Source organism: Oncorhynchus nerka, linkage group LG28 (genome assembly GCF_034236695.1).
Source record: "Oncorhynchus nerka isolate Pitt River linkage group LG28, Oner_Uvic_2.0, whole genome shotgun sequence".
Taxonomy (NCBI): Eukaryota; Metazoa; Chordata; class Actinopteri; order Salmoniformes; family Salmonidae; genus Oncorhynchus; species Oncorhynchus nerka.
Genome location: NC_088423.1, coordinates 56,910,429 through 56,930,470, shown reverse-complemented (window position 1 = coordinate 56,930,470; position 20,042 = coordinate 56,910,429). Strand labels below are relative to the sequence as shown.

The window sequence follows — 20,042 nt, the reverse complement described above, 5'->3', positions numbered from 1 at the left end:
ACAGACACATAGTTGACAGGCTAGAGAAGAGGCTACGCTAATGCAGAGGAGATTGAATGACAAGTGGACTACACGTCTCGAATGTTCAGAAAGTTAAGCTTACGTAGCAAGAATCTAATTGACTAAAATGATTAAAATGATAGAGTACTGCTGGGGTAGGCTAGCTGCGTTGTTGACACTACCCTAAACAAGTCGTACCGTTGAGTGTGAAGTTTCTACAATGCTGCTTTTGGGAGCTAGCTGGCTAGCTAGCAGTGTTGGTTACGTTACGTTGCGTTAGGAGAACGACAATAGCTGGCTAGCTAACCTAGAAAATCGCTCTAGACTACACAATTATCTTTGAAACAAAGACGGCTATGTAGCTAGCTATGTAGCTAGCTACGATCAAACAAATCACACCGTTGGGACTGTAATGAAATGAAATGAAAAAGTGATACTACCTGTGGAGCGACGCGGAATGCGACCGGAATGCGAAAGTTCTATTCAGTAGACGTTGGCTGGCTATTGGCTAGCTAGGAGTGTCTCCTACGTTAAGGACGACAAAATAGCTGGCTAGCTAACCTCGGTGAATTAAGATAATCACTCTAAGACTACACACTCTAAACTACACAATTATCTTGGATACGAAGACAGCAAAGACAACTATGTAGCTATCTAATACTACACTAATCAAGTCGTTCAGTTGAGTGTGATAGTTACTACAGTGCTACGGTAGACGGTGAACGTGTTGGGCAGATAGGAGACGACGAAATACGATAATTACGCAATTATCTTTGATACAACGACGACTATGTAGCTAGCTAAGAAGAAATTGCTAAGATTAGACAAATCAGACCGTTGTACTATAATGAAATGTAATGAAATGTAATGAAAAAGTTATACAACCTGCAGACCGAAGCGCGGATGCGACCGGATCGCTCCAACCCGGAAGCCTACACAGGAGTGATGGTTGCTGATAATGGGCCTATGTAGATATTCCATGAAAACAATCTGTCGTTTCCAGCTACAATAGTCATTTACAACATTAACAATGTCTACACTGTATTTCTGATCAATTTGATGTTATTTTAATGGACCAAAATATTGCTTTTCTTTCGAAAACAAGGACATTTCTAAGTGACCCCAAACTTTTGAACGGAAATGTATGTCTGCAGCATCAGTGGATAGAATTATGTTCATATGTGCAAGAGCTCTTCAATGATCTTACAAATGTAGTCTAATAATATTTAACATGCCACATATATTCATGTGTAAAATATCTACGATCTTAAAATGTGGTTTAACCATATATCACATCTTACAATCCATAGCCCTCCATTTGGAAAATCTGACCATATCTCTATCCTCCTGAATCCTGCTAACAAGCAACAATTATTTTTATCTTTTACCCCTTTTTCTTCCCAATTTCGAGGTGTCAAATTGGTATTTACAGTCGTGTTTCATCGCTGCAACTCCTGTAAGGACTCGGGAGAGGAGAAGGTCGAGAGTCATGCGTCCTCCGAAGCACGACCCAATCACAATGACCGCTTAATCCTGGAAGCCAGCCACACCAATGTGTCGGAGGAAACACCGGGAACCTGGCAACCGTGTCAGCGTGCATGCACCCGGGCCGCCACAGGAGTCTCTAGAGCGCGATGGGACAAGGACATCCCAGCCGGCCAAACCCTCCCCTAACCCGGACGATGCTGGGCCAATTGTGCGCCGCCCCATCGGTCTCCCGACTGCCGGCTGTGACAGAGCCTGGACTTGAACCAGGATTTCTAGTGGCACAGCTAGCAACTGCGATGCAGTGCCTTAGATCACTGCACCATTCGGGAGGTCGTACAAGCAACAATTCCAAGAGGAAGTACCAGTGACGTGCTCAATACGGAAGTGGTCAGATGAAGCAGATGCTAAGCTACAGGACTGTTTCTGAAGTAGACAGACTGAAATATGTTCTGGGATTCATCCGATGGCATTGAGGAGTTAACCACATCAGTCACCAGCTTCATTAATAAGTGCATCGACGATGTCATGTCCACAATGACAGTACGCACCGTGACTTTTGTCAAATGTTGTTGCGTCACAAACTTGAATTTAAAATGGATTAAATTGAGATTTTGTGTCACTGATCTACACACAGTATCCTATAATGTCAAAGTGGAATTAAGTTTTTTGAAATGTTTACAAATCAATAAAAAATGTAATGTTTTGAGTCAATTAGTATTCAACACTTTGGTTATGGCAATCCCAAATAAGTTCAGGAGTAAAAATGTATTTAAGTCACATACTAAGTTGCATGGACTCACTCGGTGTGCAATAATAGTGTTTGACATGATTTTTTTATGACTACCTATCTTTGTACCCCACACATACTGTTAGGTCCACCAGTCGAGCAGTGAATTTCAAACACAGATTAAATCAGCAAGACCAGGGAGGTTTTCCAATGCCTCGCAAAGATGGGCACCTATTGGTAGATAAACAGAAGACCTATCATATCCCTGTGAGCAAGTTATTAATTATACTTAGATGGTGTATGACAACACCCAGTTACAACAAAGATACAGGCGTCCTTGCTAACTCAGTTGCCGGAGAGGAAGGACACCGCTCAGGGATTTCACCATGAGGCCAATGGTGACTTTAAAAAAAGTCCCATTACAGAGGGCAACAAATATGGCAGAGCATTTTTTCTCCTTAATAGTATGTTTGGAGCAAATCCAATACAACACATTACTGACTGCAACTCTCCATATTTTCAAGCATAGTGGTGGCTGTATCATGTTATGCTTGTAATCGTTAGGATGAAAAAGAAATGGAATGGAGCTATGCACAGGCAAAATCCTAGAGGAAAACCTGGTTCAGTCTGTTTTCCAACAGACATTGGGAGATTAATTCACCTTAACCTAAAACACAAGGCCAAATATACACTGGAGTTGCTTACCAAGATGACATTGAATGTTTCTGAGTGGCCTAGTTATAGTTTAGACCTAAATTGTCTTGAAAATCTATGGCAAGACCTGAAAATGGTTTTCTAGCAAGGATCAACAACCAATATGACAGAACTTGAGGAATAATTTTGAACGTAATAATAGACAAATATTGCACAATCCAGGTATGGAAAGCTCTTATCCAGAAAGACTCACAGCTGTAATCGAAGCCAAAAGTGATTCTAACATGTATTGACTAAGGTGTGTGCATACTTCTGTAAGTTACAGTAAATTTCTGTATTTTATTTTCAATACATTGGCAAAAAGATTATATAAACATGTCATGATGGGGTATTTTCTGTTGATGGGTGAGATGTATAAAAACATTTTGTATCCATTTTGAATTCATGCTATAACACAACTAAATGTGGAATAAGTCAAGGGGTATGAATAATTTCTGAAAGTATTAACTTAACCTTAACTTAATTCTCAATTCTCAGACTATTCTTGGCTCTCACCAGTCAGCACGATGGGGGAATGGACTTATCTGCAACCAAAGAGGATCCACCACTTGCATTAGTCCAAATATCACTTACGTAAGATTTGGTTTTGGGTTGCCAAAGTTACTGTCTAAACTGTCCTGCTTTCTCCAACTCGCAGCCCACCATTTCCAACACCAAAATGTGTGCCTTTCAATTATCCCCTAGTAAATCCTGGGTTCCACCCCTTCACTAAAATACATTGAACTGTACAAAACTGTCAACTGTACAAAAGCAGGTTGTTCCCCACAATGTATAACTGTACTTAACAGATAGGAGAGTCCAACTTGCAACGTGTCTGAAGGGGCAGAGTAGGGCCAAAAAGGTAGCTCTAAACCAACACAAATTACAACATTCTGATCATCTGCGAGGCAAAGTCCACTACAACCTTAATTTCACCACTGTGTGTGTGTGTGTGTGTGTGTGTGTGTGTGTGTGTGTGTGTGTGTGTGTGTGTGTGTCCAGTGAGTGAGTGAGTGAGTGTCCAGTGAATGAGTGAGTGTGTCCAGTGAGTGAGTCCAGTGAGTGTGTTCATGAGTGAGTGAGTCCAGTGAGTGTGTCCAGTGAGTGAGTAAGTGTCCAGTGAGTGTGTCCCGTGAGTGAGTGAGTCCCGTGAGTGAGTGTATCCAGTGAGTGAGTGAGTGAGTGAGTGTGAGTGAGTGAGTCCAGTGTGTGAGTGTGTCCAGTGTGTGAGTGAGTGAGTGAGTGAGTCCAGTGAGTGAGTGTGTCCAGTGAATGAGTGTGTCCCGTGAGTGAGTGTATCCAGTGAGTAAGTGTGTCCAGTGAATGAGTGAGTGAGTGAGTCCAGTGAGTGAGTGAGTGAGTGAGTGTGTCCAGTGAGTGAGTGTGTCCAGTGAATGAGTGTGTCCAGTGAATGAGTGAGTGAGTGTGTCCAGTGAGTGAGTGAGTGAGTGAGGGTGTCCAGTAAGTGAGTGAGTGAGTGAGAGAGTGTGTCCAGTGAGTGAGTGTGTCCAGTGAATGAGTGTGTCCAGTGAATGAGTGAGTGAGTGTGTCCAGTGAGTGAGTGGGTGAGTGTGTCCAGTGAGTGAGTGAGTGAGGGTGTCCAGTTCGTGAGTGAGTGAGTGTGTCCAGTGAGTGAGTGTATCCAGTGAGTGAATGTGTCCAGTGAATGAGTGAGTCCAGTGAGTGAGTGAGTCCAGTGAATGAGTGAGTCCATTGAGTGAGTGAGTCGAGTGAGTGAGAGAGTCCATTGAGTGAGTGAGTGAGTCCATTGAGTGAGTGAGTCCAGTGAGTGAGTGTGTCCAGTGAGTGAGTGTGTCCAGTGAGTGAGCCCAGTGAGTGAGTGAGACCAGTGAATGAGTGAGTGAGTGTGTCCAGTGAGTGAGTGAGTCCAGTGAGTGAGTGAGTGAGTGAGTGTGTCCAGTGAGTGAGTGAGTGAGTGAATGAGTGAGTGAGTGTGTCCAGTGAGTGAGTGTGTCCAGTGAGTGAGTGTGTCCATTGAGTGAGTGTGTCCAGTGAGTGAGTGAGTCCAGTGAGTGAGTGAGTGAGTGAGTGAGTGAGTCCAGTGAGTGAGTGTGTCCATTGAGTGAGTGTGTCCATTGAGTGAGTGAGTCCATTGAGTGAGTGAGTCCATTGAGTGAGTGAGTCCAGTGAGTGAGTGTGTCCATTGAGTGAGTGTGTCCATTGAGTGAGTGTGTCCATTGAGTGAGTGAGTCCATTGAGTGAGTGTGTCCAGTGAGTGAGTGAGTCCATTGAGTGAGTGAGTCCAGTGAGTGAGTGTGTCCATTGAGTGAGTGAGTCCATTGAGTGAGTGTGTCCATTGAGTGAGTGTGTCCATTGAGTGAGTGAGTCCAGTGAGTGAGTGTGTCCATTGAGTGAGTGAGTCCATTGAGTGAGTGAGTCCAGTGAGTGAGTGTGTCCATTGAGTGAGTGAGTCCATTGAGTGAGTGAGTCCAGTGAGTGAGTGAGTCCAGTGAATGAGTGAGTGAGTCCAGTGAGTGTGTCCAGTGAGTGAGTGTGTCCAGTGAGTGAATGTGTCTAGTGAGTGAGTGTATCCAGTGAGTGAGTGAATGAGTGTGTCCAGTGAGTGAGTCCAGTGAATGAGTGAGTCCAGTGAGTGAGTGTGTCCAGTGAGTGAGTGTGTCCAGTGAATGAGTGTGTCCAGTGAATGAGTGAGTCAATGAGTGAGTCAATGAGTGAGTCCAGTGAGTGAGTGAGTCCAGTGAGGGAGTGAGGGAGTCCAGTGAGTGAGCCCAGTGAGTGAGTGACTCCAGTGAATGAGTGAGTCCAGTGAGTGAGTGAGTCCAGTGAGTGAGTAAGTGAGTCCAGTGAGTGAGTGAGTGAGTGAGTGAGTCCAGTGAGTGAGTGAGTGAGTGTGTCCAGTGAGTGAGTCCAGTGAGTGAGTGAGTCCAGTGAGTGAGTGAATGAATACAGTGAGTGAGTGAATGAGTCCAGTGAGTGAGTGAGTCCAGTGAGTGAGTGAGTCCAGTGAGTGAGTGTGTCCAGTGAATGAGTGTGTCCAGTGAGTGAGTGAGTCCAGTGAGTGAGTGAGTGAGTGAGTCCATTGAGTGAGTGAGTCCCGTGAGTGAGTCCAGTGAGTGAGTGTGTCCAGTGAGTGAGTGTGTCCAGTGAATGAGTGTGTCCAGTGAGTGAGTCAATGAGTTAGTCCAGTGAGTGAGTCCAGTGAGTGAGTGAGTCCAGTGAGTGAGTGAGGGAGTCCAGTGAGTGAGTGAGTGTGTCCAGTGAGTGAGTCCAGTGAGTGAGTGAGTCCAGTGAGTGAATGAGTGAGTCCAGTGAGTGAGGGAGTCCAGTGAGTGAGTAAGTAAGTCGCTCTGGATAAGAGCGTCTGCTAAATGAAATGTAAATGTAGTGAGTCAGTGAGTGAGTGAGTCCAGTGAGTGAGAAAGTGTGTCCAGTGAGTGAGTCCAGTGAGTGAGTGAGACCAGTGAGTGAGTGAATGAGTCCAGTGAGTGAATGAGTGAGTCCAGTGAGTGAGTGAGTCCAGTGAGTGAGTAAGTAAGTCGCTCTGGATAAGAGCGTCTGCTAAATGAAATGTAAATGTAGTGAGTCAGTGAGTGAGTGAGTCCAGTGAGTGAGTAAGTGTGTCCAGTGAGTGAGTCCAGTGAGTGAGTGAGACCAGTGAGTGAGTGAATGAGTCCAGTGAGTGAGTGAATGAGTCCAGTGAGTGAGTGAGTCCAGTGAGTGAGTGAGTCCAGTGAGTGAGTGTGTCCAGTGAATGAGTGTGTCCAGTGAGTGAGTGAGGGAGTCCAGTGAGTGAGTGAGTCCATTGAGTGAGTGAGTGAGTGTGTCCAGTGAGTGAATCCAGTGAGTGAGTGTGTCCAGTGAGTGAGTGAGTGAGTGTGTCCAGTGAGTGAATCCAGTGAGTGAGTGTGTCCAGTGAGTGAGTGAGTGAGTGTGTCCAGTGAGTGAGTCCAGTGAATGAGTGAGTGAGTGTGTCCAGTGAGTGAGTCCAGTGAGTGAGTGTGTCCATTGAGTGAGTGAGTGAGTCCAGTGAGTGAGTGTGTCCATTGAGTGAGTGTGTCCATTGAGTGACTGAGTCCAGTGAGGGAGTGAGTGAGTCCAGTGAGTGAGTGAATCCAGTGAGTGAGTGAGTGTGTCCAGTGAGTGAGTCCAGTGAGTCAGTGAGTCCAGTGAGTGAGTGAGTGAGTCCAGAGAGTGAGTCCAGTGAGTGTGTCCAGTGAGTGAGTCCATTGAGTGAGTGAGCGAGTCCAGTGAATGAGTGAGTCCAGTGAGTGAGTGAGTGAGTGAGTGAGTGAGTGAGTCCAGTGAATGAGTGAGTGAGTGTGTCCAGTGAGTGAGTGAGTGTCCAGTGAGTGAATGAGTGAGTGAGTCCATTGAGTGAGTGAGACCATTGAGTGAGTGAGTCCAGTGAGTGAGTGAGTCCAGTGAGTGAGTGTGTCCAGTGAGTGAGTGTGTCCAGTGAGTGAGTGAGTGAGTGTGTCCAGTGAGTGAGTGAGTCAGTGCCCGGTGAATGAGTGAGTGAGTGAGTGCCCGGTGAATGAGTGAGTCCATTGAGTGAGTGTTTCCAGTGAGTGAGTGAGTGAGTGAGTTAGTCCAGGGAGTGAGTGAGTGAGTCCAGTGAATGAGTGAGTCCAGTGAGTGAGTGAGTCCAGTGAGTGAGTGAGTCCAGTGAGTGAGTGAGTCCAGTGAATGAGTGAGTCCAGTGAGTGAGTCAGTGAGTGAGTCCAGTGAGTGAGTCCAGTGAGTGAGTGAGTCCAGTGAGTGAGTGAGTGAGTCCAGTGAGTGAGTCCAGTGAGTGTGTCCAGTGAGTGAGTCCAGTGAGTGAGCGAGTCCAGTGAATGAGTGAGTCCAGTGAGTGAGTCCAGTGAGTGAGTGTGTCCATTGAGTGAGTGTGTCCATTGAGTGAGTGAGTCCATTGAGTGAGTGAGTCCATTGAGTGAGTGAGTCCATTGAGTGAGTGAGTCCAGTGAGTGAGTGTCCAGTGAATGAGTGTGTCCAGTGAGTGAGTGAGTCCAGTGAATGAGTGAGTGAGTGTGTCCAGTGAGTGAGTGAGTGTCCAGTGAGTGAATGAGTGAGTGAGTCCAGTGAGTGAGTGAGTCCAGTGAGTGAGTGAGTCCAGTGAGTGAGTGTGTCCAGTGAGTGAGTGTGTCCAGTGAGTGAGTGAGTGAGTGTGTCCAGTGAGTGAGTGAGTGAGTGAGTGCCCGGTGAGTGAGTGAGTGAGTGAGTGAGTGAGTGAGTGAGTGAGTGAGTGAGTGAGTGAGTGAGTGAGTGAGTGAGTGAGTGAGTGAGTGCCCGGTGAATGAGTGAGTCCATTGAGTGAGTGTTTCCAGTGAGTGAGTGAGTGAGTGAATGCGTGAGTGAGTGAGAAAGCTTTCTCTGGAGAAAAGACCTGCAGAGTAGTACACTACTACCCAGAGCTGAAAGGGCAGCTACTACTCAACTTAAACCAGCCAGCACAGACACCAGCTCAATTAACGGACAGCCGCAGACTCTCTTAAAAATACCTCTGCAGGGTTTGGTAATGCCAGCCAAGCCCCGTACAATAATACACACAGCTATATCCTCATAGCATACAGGAGGGGATATCATGGTCAGTGTTTCCTCCAGGTTTGTCCTTTGGGCAGGGTGCAGACGCCTATGAAGAGACAACCGGGTCTGCCAACAGATATGCCTATTTAAAGATGCATAATTGACGTCATTGTTTTAAGCACAGGGGCAACATAGAGAGCGAGAAACAGGGAAGGAGGGGGAAGAGAGGGAAATGAGAGAAAGAGAGGGTTGAAAATATACTTATAGTTTCAAGGTTGTGGGGGGAGCACAGATCATCCACAGTACCCCAATTGACCTACTGTTTCCACAGAAAGAAGACTTGAATTGCTATATAATTCTGTACAGTTTTATTTTTTTACTTGGAGCACCAAAATATCCCCTCAAGGTTTTTCGAAAAGCAATCAATGAGCGCACATTGTCTCTTTTCATACATCTGTTTGTCATTAAAACAGCACCACCAGAAAATATGGCCTCTAATTAATCTTCATCAAGCGGCAAGCCTGTGTGTGTGTGTGTGTGTGTGTGTGTGTGTGTGTGTGTGTGTGTGTGTGTGTGTGTGTTAATGTGTACACACGCTGTAGTATGTTCCTTCGCCAACTGGCTATATCCAAAGAAAAGGCTGTGACTTGAGGTATTGGGCTGAAAAATGCGTTCTAGCATACACACAGCACTAGAACACAAACAGCCCTGTGCAACAGTCTAAATACCACACAGAGGAGGAGGGGGGGGCTCATCCTGGGTGACGGAGACCAGGAGAGGACACACCAGATGGACAAACATAAGGAAGGACAAATGTAAGAATGGATGGACGGACAGGCCAACAGTGACAGACAGGCTAACGAATGGGTGGACAGACAGACAGAAAGCCAGACAAATACTGAGAGACAGACGGATGAACGGACAGACAGACCAGGGCAGGGTCCATCTCTTCATTCAGCAGAGCCTCGTTCCTGATCAGAGCGACCCGCTGGGCAAAGCGACATGTGGAGATGGATTCCTGATAGACGGAGGAAAGAGGAGAGGAAGAGAGGAGGGAAAGAGAGAGACGGTGAGATAGTTGAATCTGAATGGCTATAATTTCCTCATTTCCAATTACAGTTCCTTAATGAACTAAACAAATAATTCAAGCTTTCCCTAACACAGACTTGATCTTAACCCCATCCAACTAAAGACAAAAACTGTCCCTGCGACAGCATTTAAGGTCATAAATACTATGCTCTGTAGATGGAGGCATTGTCATATATTTTTTTTTGTGGGGGGGTAGATCAGCTTTAATATTGTAGATAGATTGTAACTTCTATCATCGTAATGGTCTGCATCATTTCCAAACCCCCATAAAAAAAGTAAATATATTCAGATCCCTTGACTTTGTCCACATTTTGTTACGTTACAGCCTTGTTCTAAAATAAGATGATAATTATAATTTTTTCAGCAATCTACACACAATAACCAATAATTTCCAAGCGAAAACAGGTTTTTATAAATGTAAATATATTTTCCTTTACAATTTTCCACAAACCATACAACCCCTCCACTAATTGGAGTAAACTAATGAACAACACTTACTTCCAGCTTATGCATACTATATACATTTAAAGGACACAATCTATTTTACAATTGTTATCTTTTGTTTGTTTTTACTCCTGTCCTTCCGCTACCTTCAACCCCTCCAATCTATTTCTGAAGACTATCCAGTTTGATTTCAAGTTGCCATATATTTTTAACTGTGCTGTTTCACAAACGTTCTGAACCAATATACATTTTACATAAGTTATCTTGTTGTTATTAGTCCTGCCCTTCAGCTCCATTCAACCCCTCCCATCTATATCTCTTAACACCATCCATATTGGATTTCTATTAGCTATATATTTTTCAAATGATGTTTCACAAAATAACCTTTCTATTGTCAGAGTTTCTACAGATTGTAAATTATAGATTAACATTTTTGGTAAAAGTATTATTATATTATTGATTGATTGACTATGACTTTTCACATCACCCAGTAGTGCTATCTGCAGAGTTAGCTCCAGGTAAATGTTGCAAGGCATTGTCATTTTGTTGTCCCTCGTTTACCCAATTGTTTCCATGTTTTTTTCCACAACCTAATTTGAAATCCAAAAGTTTGACTTCTATAAATCATGCATTAAAGGTGCAGACGCTTTTCAGAATAAAGAATTGGGTCTTTAATGTCAATGGGAAATTTGCACCAAATGTTCGCTGGTTACAAACTATAGGATTTGGCCCATGGTGAATGGGGAACACTTACATCAACATTTCTCTTGTCCACAGACACAGTGGCGATCATGGTGGTCATGCAGTTCCCTCCCAGGCTGTCCCGCAGCACCGACGTCATCATGGAATTTCGGTAGGGAATGTGCAAGCGGTTCTTCTCTGAGAGAGCAATGATGACCTGACTCAGAGAGAGAGGGAAGAAAGGGGAAGACGAAGAGAAATTTGAGTACTAGATCAGACGTATACAGGTTCCGCATTCTTTTATGCTATTTTATTAATTAAGAGGCAACAAGTGCAAAAACAAGCGTTTCGGCTGATGGACAGAAATACTCCAACTATGAATTGTTCAGAGATTTAAGGTGCATTCAGAAGGATGACATCAAACATAGTAGAATGGCTAGGAACTTTTTTACGACACCTGGACACATCTTCTATGTCTGTGAGGGAGTATGCGTAAAACCCACAACAACCCTCCTCCTCCTCCTCTCTGCTCTCCCCCTTGTATGACCTTGTTCCCCTCCCTATTTAAACCCCATGTGACCTCTGAACTCTGACCTGCTCCAGGTAGTGCAGTGACAGGTTGATGTACTTGGCCTCTGTGAGCAGCTGCCCACACACGCCTGTCTTGCCCACCCGCTCCGAGCCTGCCAGGTCCACCAGATGTAGCTTGGAACGCCGCACGGTGACCGAGCCGGGCTCACGGCCACAAACGTGCATGGTGAAGATGCAGTGAGAACGCGTGGATGCCTGGTTCATAGGGGTCTGGGTAGGGAAGAAGTAGAGAAAAGGGGCAGAGAGGGGGAGGTAGAGAGGTTGTATACCCAATGTAAGTATTTACTCCTCTTCACAATAAAAGGTATGCAAACTGACACAGAGAAAGAAGAGGCGAGAGAGAGGAGATAGAGGGAAGGGAGAAAGAGAGAGAGGCAGGCATAGTGATGGTACCCACACTTTGCATCTAGGCCTAATCACCGATCATTTCTGCAATGCGCTCTCTAGTAGGTACTGTCGAAAAACACCCCCACAACACGAAATGCCTGAAATGACTGTCCAGACATTGACACAAGCTCTTTCTAAATTGATCTTTCCTCAATTCTTTGCATCCTCGCTCCTAACCTCCTTTACAAAAGGCATTTGATGAGAAGTTCTGCGTAGAGGGACATTGGACCTTCTCCAATATGGTTAAACAGGAGGCAAGGAGATAAGAGCGAGGACTCGCAGAAAGACGAATTGAGAAAGAGGCATAATACCATCTTACTACAGGCATTCCCATGTCATTTCAGCAAGCCACGACACCCACCATCTCAGATTGCTATGAAATTGGTAAGATTTGCATTCCTGAAACATTATTTTGCTGAAATGTAATTTTATCTTGGAGAAATTAAGATAATTGATTGCACCAAAATTGGCTATTTAAATTTATAGGATTAGGGTAATATTAAAAAAATATGGTAAAGTACCAACATCCAATTTGGATCAAACTTCTTCCACCGGAGTACGACATGAGGAATATTTTGGTCATCCTCACAATTCAGGCCAGTCCTCCATGAAAGCAAATCAGTTTGACATTACAAAGATGACTTCTGCTTATACCAGATCAAAAGACAGGGGACGGTGTATTTCCCCGTCTATATCAAGGGACCAGGGTTCTGGTCGAGAAGCATGGTCTCGACTGCTCCTACAGTTTTGCTTCGGTACTGCAGTTCAACTGACGCTCAGCCCAGAAAGACAATTTCCATTCAAAGCCACATAGATAAGTCAGACTAGAAAATTCCTAATAAAACACTTTATTCATCATCTTTGTGAACAAAACAACCAATGAATTATAACTGTCGCGGAGGCCGATTATTTTTCTTCATCATTCACAGATATCAACCTTAAAAATGTATCTAATGTCTGCCTAGTTTTTGGATGATGTCGTTGCAGCTCCCAAGTGTTAATGGGCATGTGATGTTGGTCCGAATAAACCGGATGCAACCCGTATATAGACGGTCCATCAATCGGCATATGCGAACGTGAGTAGATTACCTTGCAAACAACGGGCGGACATCTTGAATGCAGGCTCCAGTTCTTATTATACCTCCGTAATCTACACTATATACAAAAAAATTAAGAACACCTGCTCTTTCCATGACATAGACCAGATGAAAGATATGATCCCTTATTGATTTCCATTATTAAATCCATTTCAAACAGTGAAGTTTAAGGTGAGGAGACAGCTTAAAGAAGGATTTTTAGGCCTTGAGACAATTGGGGGCGGCAGGGTAGCCTAGTGGTTAGAGTGTTGGACTAGTAACCGGAAGGTTGCAAGTTCAAACCCCCGAGCTAACAAGGTACAAATCTGTCGTTCTGCCCCTGAACAGGCAGTTAACTCACTGTTCCTAGGCCGTCATTGAAAATAAGAATTTGTTCTTAACTGACTTGCCTGGTAAAAAATACAAAATAAATTGGAGACATGGATTGTGTATGTCTGCAATTCAGAGGTTGGGCAAGACGAAACATGGAAGTGCCTTTGAACGGGGTATGGTAGTAGGTGCCAGGCGCACAGGTTTGTGTCAAGAACTGCAACGCTGCTGTTTTTTTTACACTCAACAGTTTACCGTGTGTATCAAGAATAGTCAACCACCCAAAGGACATCCAGCAAACTTGACACAATTGCGGGAAGCAGTTGACCTGTGGGGTCGAAGGAATTGTTGACCTGTGGAGCGCTTTCAACACCTTCTAGAGTCCATGTCCCAACAAACTGAGGCTGTTCTGAGGGCAAAAGGGGGTGCAACTCAATATTAGGAAGGTGTTCCTTTTGTATACTCAGTGTATACACCAGCTAGTACATCATCACCACAAGGGCATGCTCTCTCTCCCTATCCCTCCTTTCCCCTCAGTGGGAAGGACAACATCAAAGCCCTGACATGTGTGAATGACGAGCAATAAACATCTGGTTGGGGATGTACAAAAATGCTGAGGGTGATTTTCTGAGGGTTAAAAATAGCGGTGGGCCCAGAGAGAGTCAGGGAACAGGACAAGACAGACAGACACAGTTTGGCCTAGTGCAAGTGGTGGAACCATCCTCTTTGGAGTCCACACCCACACCCACTCTGATATCATCTCAGCCAAGTCCATGGGCCGAATTAAGCCCTCCCCTTTCCGAAAGTCAAAAAGTGTACATGTAGGTACACCACCACAAAATCGTGATTAGTCCAAATAATCAGTGATGCAAAAACCAGCACACCAGTTAAAATATTCCTCATGTCACCAGGGGTGTTCCAGCGGTCTAAGCCGCTGCTTATGGCCAACTTCAAGTATTCATAACAATCGGTAATCAGCATTTATGGACGCAGATTACATTGCATTCAACGAGGAAACTGCGAAGTAGGCTGATCACCTGTTACGCGAGTGCAGCAAGGAGCCAAGGTAAGGTGCTTAGCAAGCATTAAACTTACCACATAAAAAATATTAATCTTCACATAATTACTAGTTAACTACACATGATTGATGATATTACTACGCCTCTGAACCACCCATACCGGATACGGGATAATTGTCATCAGCAACGCTGAATAGCATAGCGCCACAGTCAAATAATATTACTAGAAAATATTCATATTCATGAAATCCCAAGTGCAATACCTGTTGTCTCAGATTTTGAAATTATGCTTTACAGCGAAAGCAATACAAACATTTGTGTAAGTTTATCGCTCGACAAAACAATAAGTACACTTAGCATCAGGTAACTTGGTCACGAAAATCAGAAAAGCAATCAAATGAATCGTTTACCTTTGATGATCTTCGGATGTTTTCACTCACGAGACTCCCAGTTTGTTGTCTAAATGTTCCTTTTGTTCCATAAAGATGTTTTTTATATCCAAATACCTCCGTTAGTTTGGTGCGTTATGCCCAGGAATCCACCGGAAAGAGCGGTCACGACAACGCAGACAAAAATTCCAAATTATATCCATAATGTCCACAGAAACATGCGAGACGTTTTTTATAATCAATCCTCAGGGTGTTTTTCAAATATATATTCGATAATATATCAACCGGGACAGTTGGCTTTTCACTAGGACCGGGGCAAACTATGGCCGCCTTTCTCTTTTGCGCACAATTCACTCTGAGAGCACCCACCTATCCACTTACGCAATGTGGTCGTTCACGCTCATTCTTCAAAATAAAAGCCTGAAACTATGTCTAAAGGCTGTTGACACCTTGAGGAAGCGATAAGAAAAGGAATCTGGTTGATATCCCTTTAAATGGAGCAATGGGAGGCTATGGAACATGGAGTTTTCAAAATAGAAGCCACTTCCTGGTTTGATTTTACTCAGGGTTTCGCCTGCAATATCAGTTCTGTTATACTCACAGACAATATTCTGACAGTTTTGGAAACTTTAAAGTGTTTTCTATTCTAATCTGTCAATTATATGCATATTCTAGCATCTGGTCCTGAGAAATAGGCCGTTTACTTTGGGAAGGTTATTTTTCCAAACATAAAAATAGTTAAAACCTCTTGAAGCTAGGGGGCACTATCTTGTCCTGTGTTGCATATATGTAAGGGAATTACCCCCCTGTATTGGACAAAAATGAATGGGAAGTCATTGGCATCGGACAAACCATATACACATTGTCCAATACCACCCAATTCGGCGTTGATTCATGCAAAGTGTATTGCAAATGCCATATGGCAATTGCCAGTTGTAACACTTTAAAAATTCAACAGGTGGCGAATCCACTCCACCGTGGTTTTTCATATTGGAAATGTAACCCAAGTCAATGTCCAAAAGCAAAATTTTGAAAATATGATTTTTTTTGTCAAAAACTTATCACCCCTTAAAAAAGTGCTTTCTGGACCGTTTTTTGAAATTCTTTCGATTTTTTTGTCAATTACACATGTGTAAGAACTGTATGAATATACTTTTGTCCAATTTTATGATCTTTTTTTTTTTTTTTACATGCGCATAAGTAATATGTTTTGTCCAATTTCAATATGATTTCATAGGAAGTCAAAAGTCAAAAGTCAAAAATGTCAAAATTTTGTAAAAAACTTCACACACCCTTAAAAAAGTGCTTTCTGGACCGTTTTTCGAAATTCTTTCGAATTCTGTGTCAATTACACACGTATAAGAACTGTATCAACATACTTTAGTCGTATTTTATTATCATATTTATTTTTTATTTTTTTTAACTTGTGCATAAGGAATTTTTTTGTGGGCCAAATGCCATAAGAAATTTGACATGCTCAAAAATCCTGCAGAAATGCAAAATTGACTGGCCTGATGAACTCGGGATGGCCGGGCAGTGATAGTTGTTCCTTTCCATCACTCGTTTGTTGATTTCATCATGTCCATTTGGTGATGTTTTTTCACTATACAATCATATTGCAAATGCACGTGCATTTGCAATATGTTTCAATGGACATTTACCATATGAAATTTGACATGCTCCAAAATGCAAAATTGACTGGTCTGATGAACACAGGATGGCCTAGCAGTGATAGTTGTACCTTTCCATCACTCGTTGTGTTGATTTCATCATGTCCATTTGGTGATGTTTTTTCACTATACAATCATATTGCAAATGCACGTGCATTGTTGTGCAACTGGTAACCCAAAAATAAAAATATGGTTGTAAATGCATTTACCGGTCATTCTGATAGTAATGCCCGCTATGGGAACACAGGATGGCCGGGCAGTGATAGTTGTACCTTTCCATCACTCGTTGTGTTGATTTCATCTTGTCCATTTGGTGATGTTTTTTCACTATAGAATCATATTGCAAATGCACGTGCATTTGCAATATGTTTCAATGGACATTTACCATATGAAATTTGACATGCTCAAAAATGCAAAATTGACTGGCCTGATGAACACAGGATGGCCGAGCAGTGATAGTTGTACCTTTCCGTCACTCGTTGTGTTGATTTCATCATGTCCATTTGTTTATGTTTTCACACTTTTGCAAAGTCACTGTGCATTTGCAATATGGTTCAATGGGCAGGTACCATCACGAATTTGTCATGCTATAAAAATCCTGCAGGAATGTGAAATTGACTGGCCCGATGAACTCGGGATGGCTGGGCAGTGATTCTGGTTCATCTCAATGGCTCGTTAGGGTTGATTTCAGAATGTCACTTTTGGTGATGGTACCTCACTGTTTAAACATATTGCAAATGGACAAGAGTCACCAGCAAGTCACCGTCCATCAGTCAATTAGATATCATTCTGACACCAAACTGATACAAACTGACACTAAACCCACTTTTTCCAACTGGTTTAGTAGCCAACTATCACATACTTCAGAGCTGGCCCAAAATTCACAACGCCTTCGGTTCAAACCATAAAAAAAACATAAAACACATAGTTACGTTCTAGCTGTGGGTCCATTTCTTATGTTTACGTGTAGGCCTAGCTGAGGCGACCCCGAATCCCAAGTTTCGGCTCGATCGGTCATTTGGTGTCCGAGCAAAACCCTAATTGGTGCTGAAAATCCACTTTTTTCTATGACTTGCTACGGGGTCCTTGAATGAGCTATCGGACCGAAACGTTGGGGTCTGTCTATATGGGCCGAGATGGTCGCAATGCACCTAGTCTTGTGTCTCTGAGACATTTCTAAATGTCGCCATTTTCGTAATGGTCAAAATGAATTGAAGTCATTGCAAATGTACGAAGCTGTTTCTCGGTCCGAGAACCGTCTAGAGCCACGTAACTCACCACGCACTATCGACCTGAGGTCTAGAACAGGATTCTAAAGTTTCGGAACTCTAGGTCTGACGGTTCTTTTTTAGCTCGAACAAAGCTAACTATTGGAGGCACTGTCTGTCTCTACAAACCCCAATACGTCCCTCCTTGCAAGTTGTGTGTCTGTGTGATTTAGTTTTCCTTTGAAATTTTATGGGAAAAATGACTGATTTACAGTTCATGGGGGTTGCAAACACTTTGAAGTAAACACCTTCTTTTAACTATTAAGGGTTAATGCCACACGGTCAACGTTAGGCTTGCACGGATCGGAAGGACCTTAGGAACATACCTGAGGTCGAATTGTGCTTCTCACCCTAAAGGTTCTCTCACTGTCACCCAAAAGCAAATGACGTGGTGGGGCAGGCTTAATTTTGGGCCTACTTTTCTCATGGTCGCTGCGCTCAGACCGAGCGAGCTACTGTCAAGCGGGATATCTCGTTGAACTCGGCACGGCCTAGAGATTATGTTTATGCCATTGCCTGCTCTCTGTGTCTTTGAGCACCGCCCTTTTTCACTCCATCCTTGCTGTGTGTGTGTGTGAGAGCTTTTCTTTGACATCTGTTGGGAGAAATGACTGATTTACAGTTCATGAGGTTTACCTAGTCACACATATGAAGTTTTGGAAAGATGTGACTTTTTTAACCCTTCAAAACAGACAGTGTGACCCAATTAAAGGCACTTCCGGTTGGCACAGGAAGCTATAAGTAAACACATGTCTTGATTGACATAGCCACTTACAGAATCCTGAGTTTTAAGTCTTTAAGTTAAGAATTGACTGATCTACACAGGGTTGAATGCACTATGTCTATCAAACTGCAGGCAGTGTATGGATCAACACTGATAAGGTGATTTCAGGACCTTAGGAACGTACCTGAGGTCGAATTGTGCTTCTCACCCTAACGGTTCTCTCACTGTCACCCAAAAGCAAATTACATTGAGGGCCAGGCTTCATTTTGGTTCTGCTTTTTTTCAAGGTCACTGCACTCAGAGCGAGCTACGGTCAAGCGGGGCGTCTCGTTGAACTCGGCACAGTCTGGAGACTATGGTGATGCCATTTTTTGTGTTGATTTCAGAATGCCATTTTGGTGATGGTCCCTCTCCATTTAAACATATTGCTAATGTACAAAAGTCAACTAGCAAGTCAGTGTCCATCAGTCAATTAGATGTCATTCTGACACCAAACTGATACCAATTGACACCAAACCCACTTTTTAGGCTTTGTGTGTCTTTAAGCACCGCACTTTGTCACTCCATCCTTGCTGTGTGTGTGTTTCTGTGTGTGTGTGTGTGTGTGAGAGAGAGCTTTTCTTTGACATCTGTTGGGAGAAATGACTGACTTACAGTTTATGGGGGTTGCCTAATCACACATATGAAGTTTTGAAAAGATCTGACCTTTTTAACCCTTGAAACTGCCACTGTGACACCATTTAAGGCACTTCCGGTTGGCACAGGAAGCTATAAATAAACTCATATCATGATTGGCGTATGCCTTTACAGAATCCTGAGTTTTAAGTCTTTACGTTAAGAACTGAGTTATTTACGGAGGGTTTAGTGAGTGTGTGTTATTTCAGAAAATTATAGAAAATCACAGAAATCTCGCAGAGCTCCGCAGCACACTTTAAAAAGATTCGTAAGAACACCCTGCAACTGGATCTGTAACAGTTGAAAAAAAAACACCTATCCGTGAACATCACCAAGGTGTCGTTGTACGATTTCTCTTAAATGACGATAGATAAATGGCTGGTTCTTTTTTTATTGACACCGGAGGCTCCTTGACTTTGACGTGAAGTGGAAAAATAATTTCTCTATTTTCATTTTGGACCTTTAATCCCAGATAAATGGCCATAACTCAAAAACCGTTGAGGCCTAGACGCCATCTTGTTCGGGGCCAACTGCCCATTATGCCGCCCCTACGCTCACCGAGTTTCGGCTTCTAAATATTTTCAGTTTTCGAGATAAGGCCCCGTCGTGAATCGTGATGTTTTGTCCAATAGCAATATGATTGCTTATGCCCTCTTGTGGGAATTTCCGGGACAGCGGAAAAATGACCTAAATCTTATTTATTTTTGTAAAACGGAAACCGAATGTCCGACAAAGTTAATTTGATGACTTCCTGGTAGGTCCGGCCCTGCCGCTCGGCCCAACGCCGTCCGCGAATTTTACAAACGATTTCGGACGTCTAGTAAGGGACCGTACATTTGCAATATGGACTTTCTCACTAACCATACAGGTACTGCCGAAATCTTCCCTTAAGGTATGTAATGGCCGCGTGTTGGTGGCAGGGAAGTCAGGCACAGGAGAATGAACTTGGTAAAAACGGAGTTGTTTAATAAATGCTGATAAAACTCCAAAAACAAAAATATACAAAAGTGGGTACAAAACCCGTCGCACACCAACATTATACATGCACATTACACACAAACAAACAATCTCCGTGTCACATTCGTTGTAAGGAGGAGACCACGGCGCAGCGTGATTTGAATACATTCTTCTTTTAATAAAACGAAGAAACACTAAACAAACTTACAAAATAACAAAACGAACGTGAAGCTATATAAACTGAGTGCTGACACAGGCAACAACACATAGACAATAACCCACGAAACACCCAAGGAATATGGCTACCTAAATATGGTCCCCAGTCA

General features: G+C 43.4%; 1 protein-coding gene across 1 annotated transcript in view; it reads right to left on the bottom strand.

Annotated features, from left to right (window-relative positions):
• Positions 1 to 20,042, bottom strand: part of kif6 (kinesin family member 6) — a 231,250-nt gene that overhangs the window by 157,383 nt on the left and 53,825 nt on the right. Inside the window, exons 7-9 of the mRNA XM_029641050.2 lie at positions 11,225 to 11,431; positions 10,704 to 10,847; positions 9,348 to 9,434 (exon numbers count right to left, since the gene is read on the bottom strand). Coding sequence (XP_029496910.1) covers positions 9,348 to 9,434; positions 10,704 to 10,847; positions 11,225 to 11,431 — 438 coding nt within the window. The remainder of the gene's footprint in view (positions 1 to 9,347; positions 9,435 to 10,703; positions 10,848 to 11,224; positions 11,432 to 20,042) is intronic.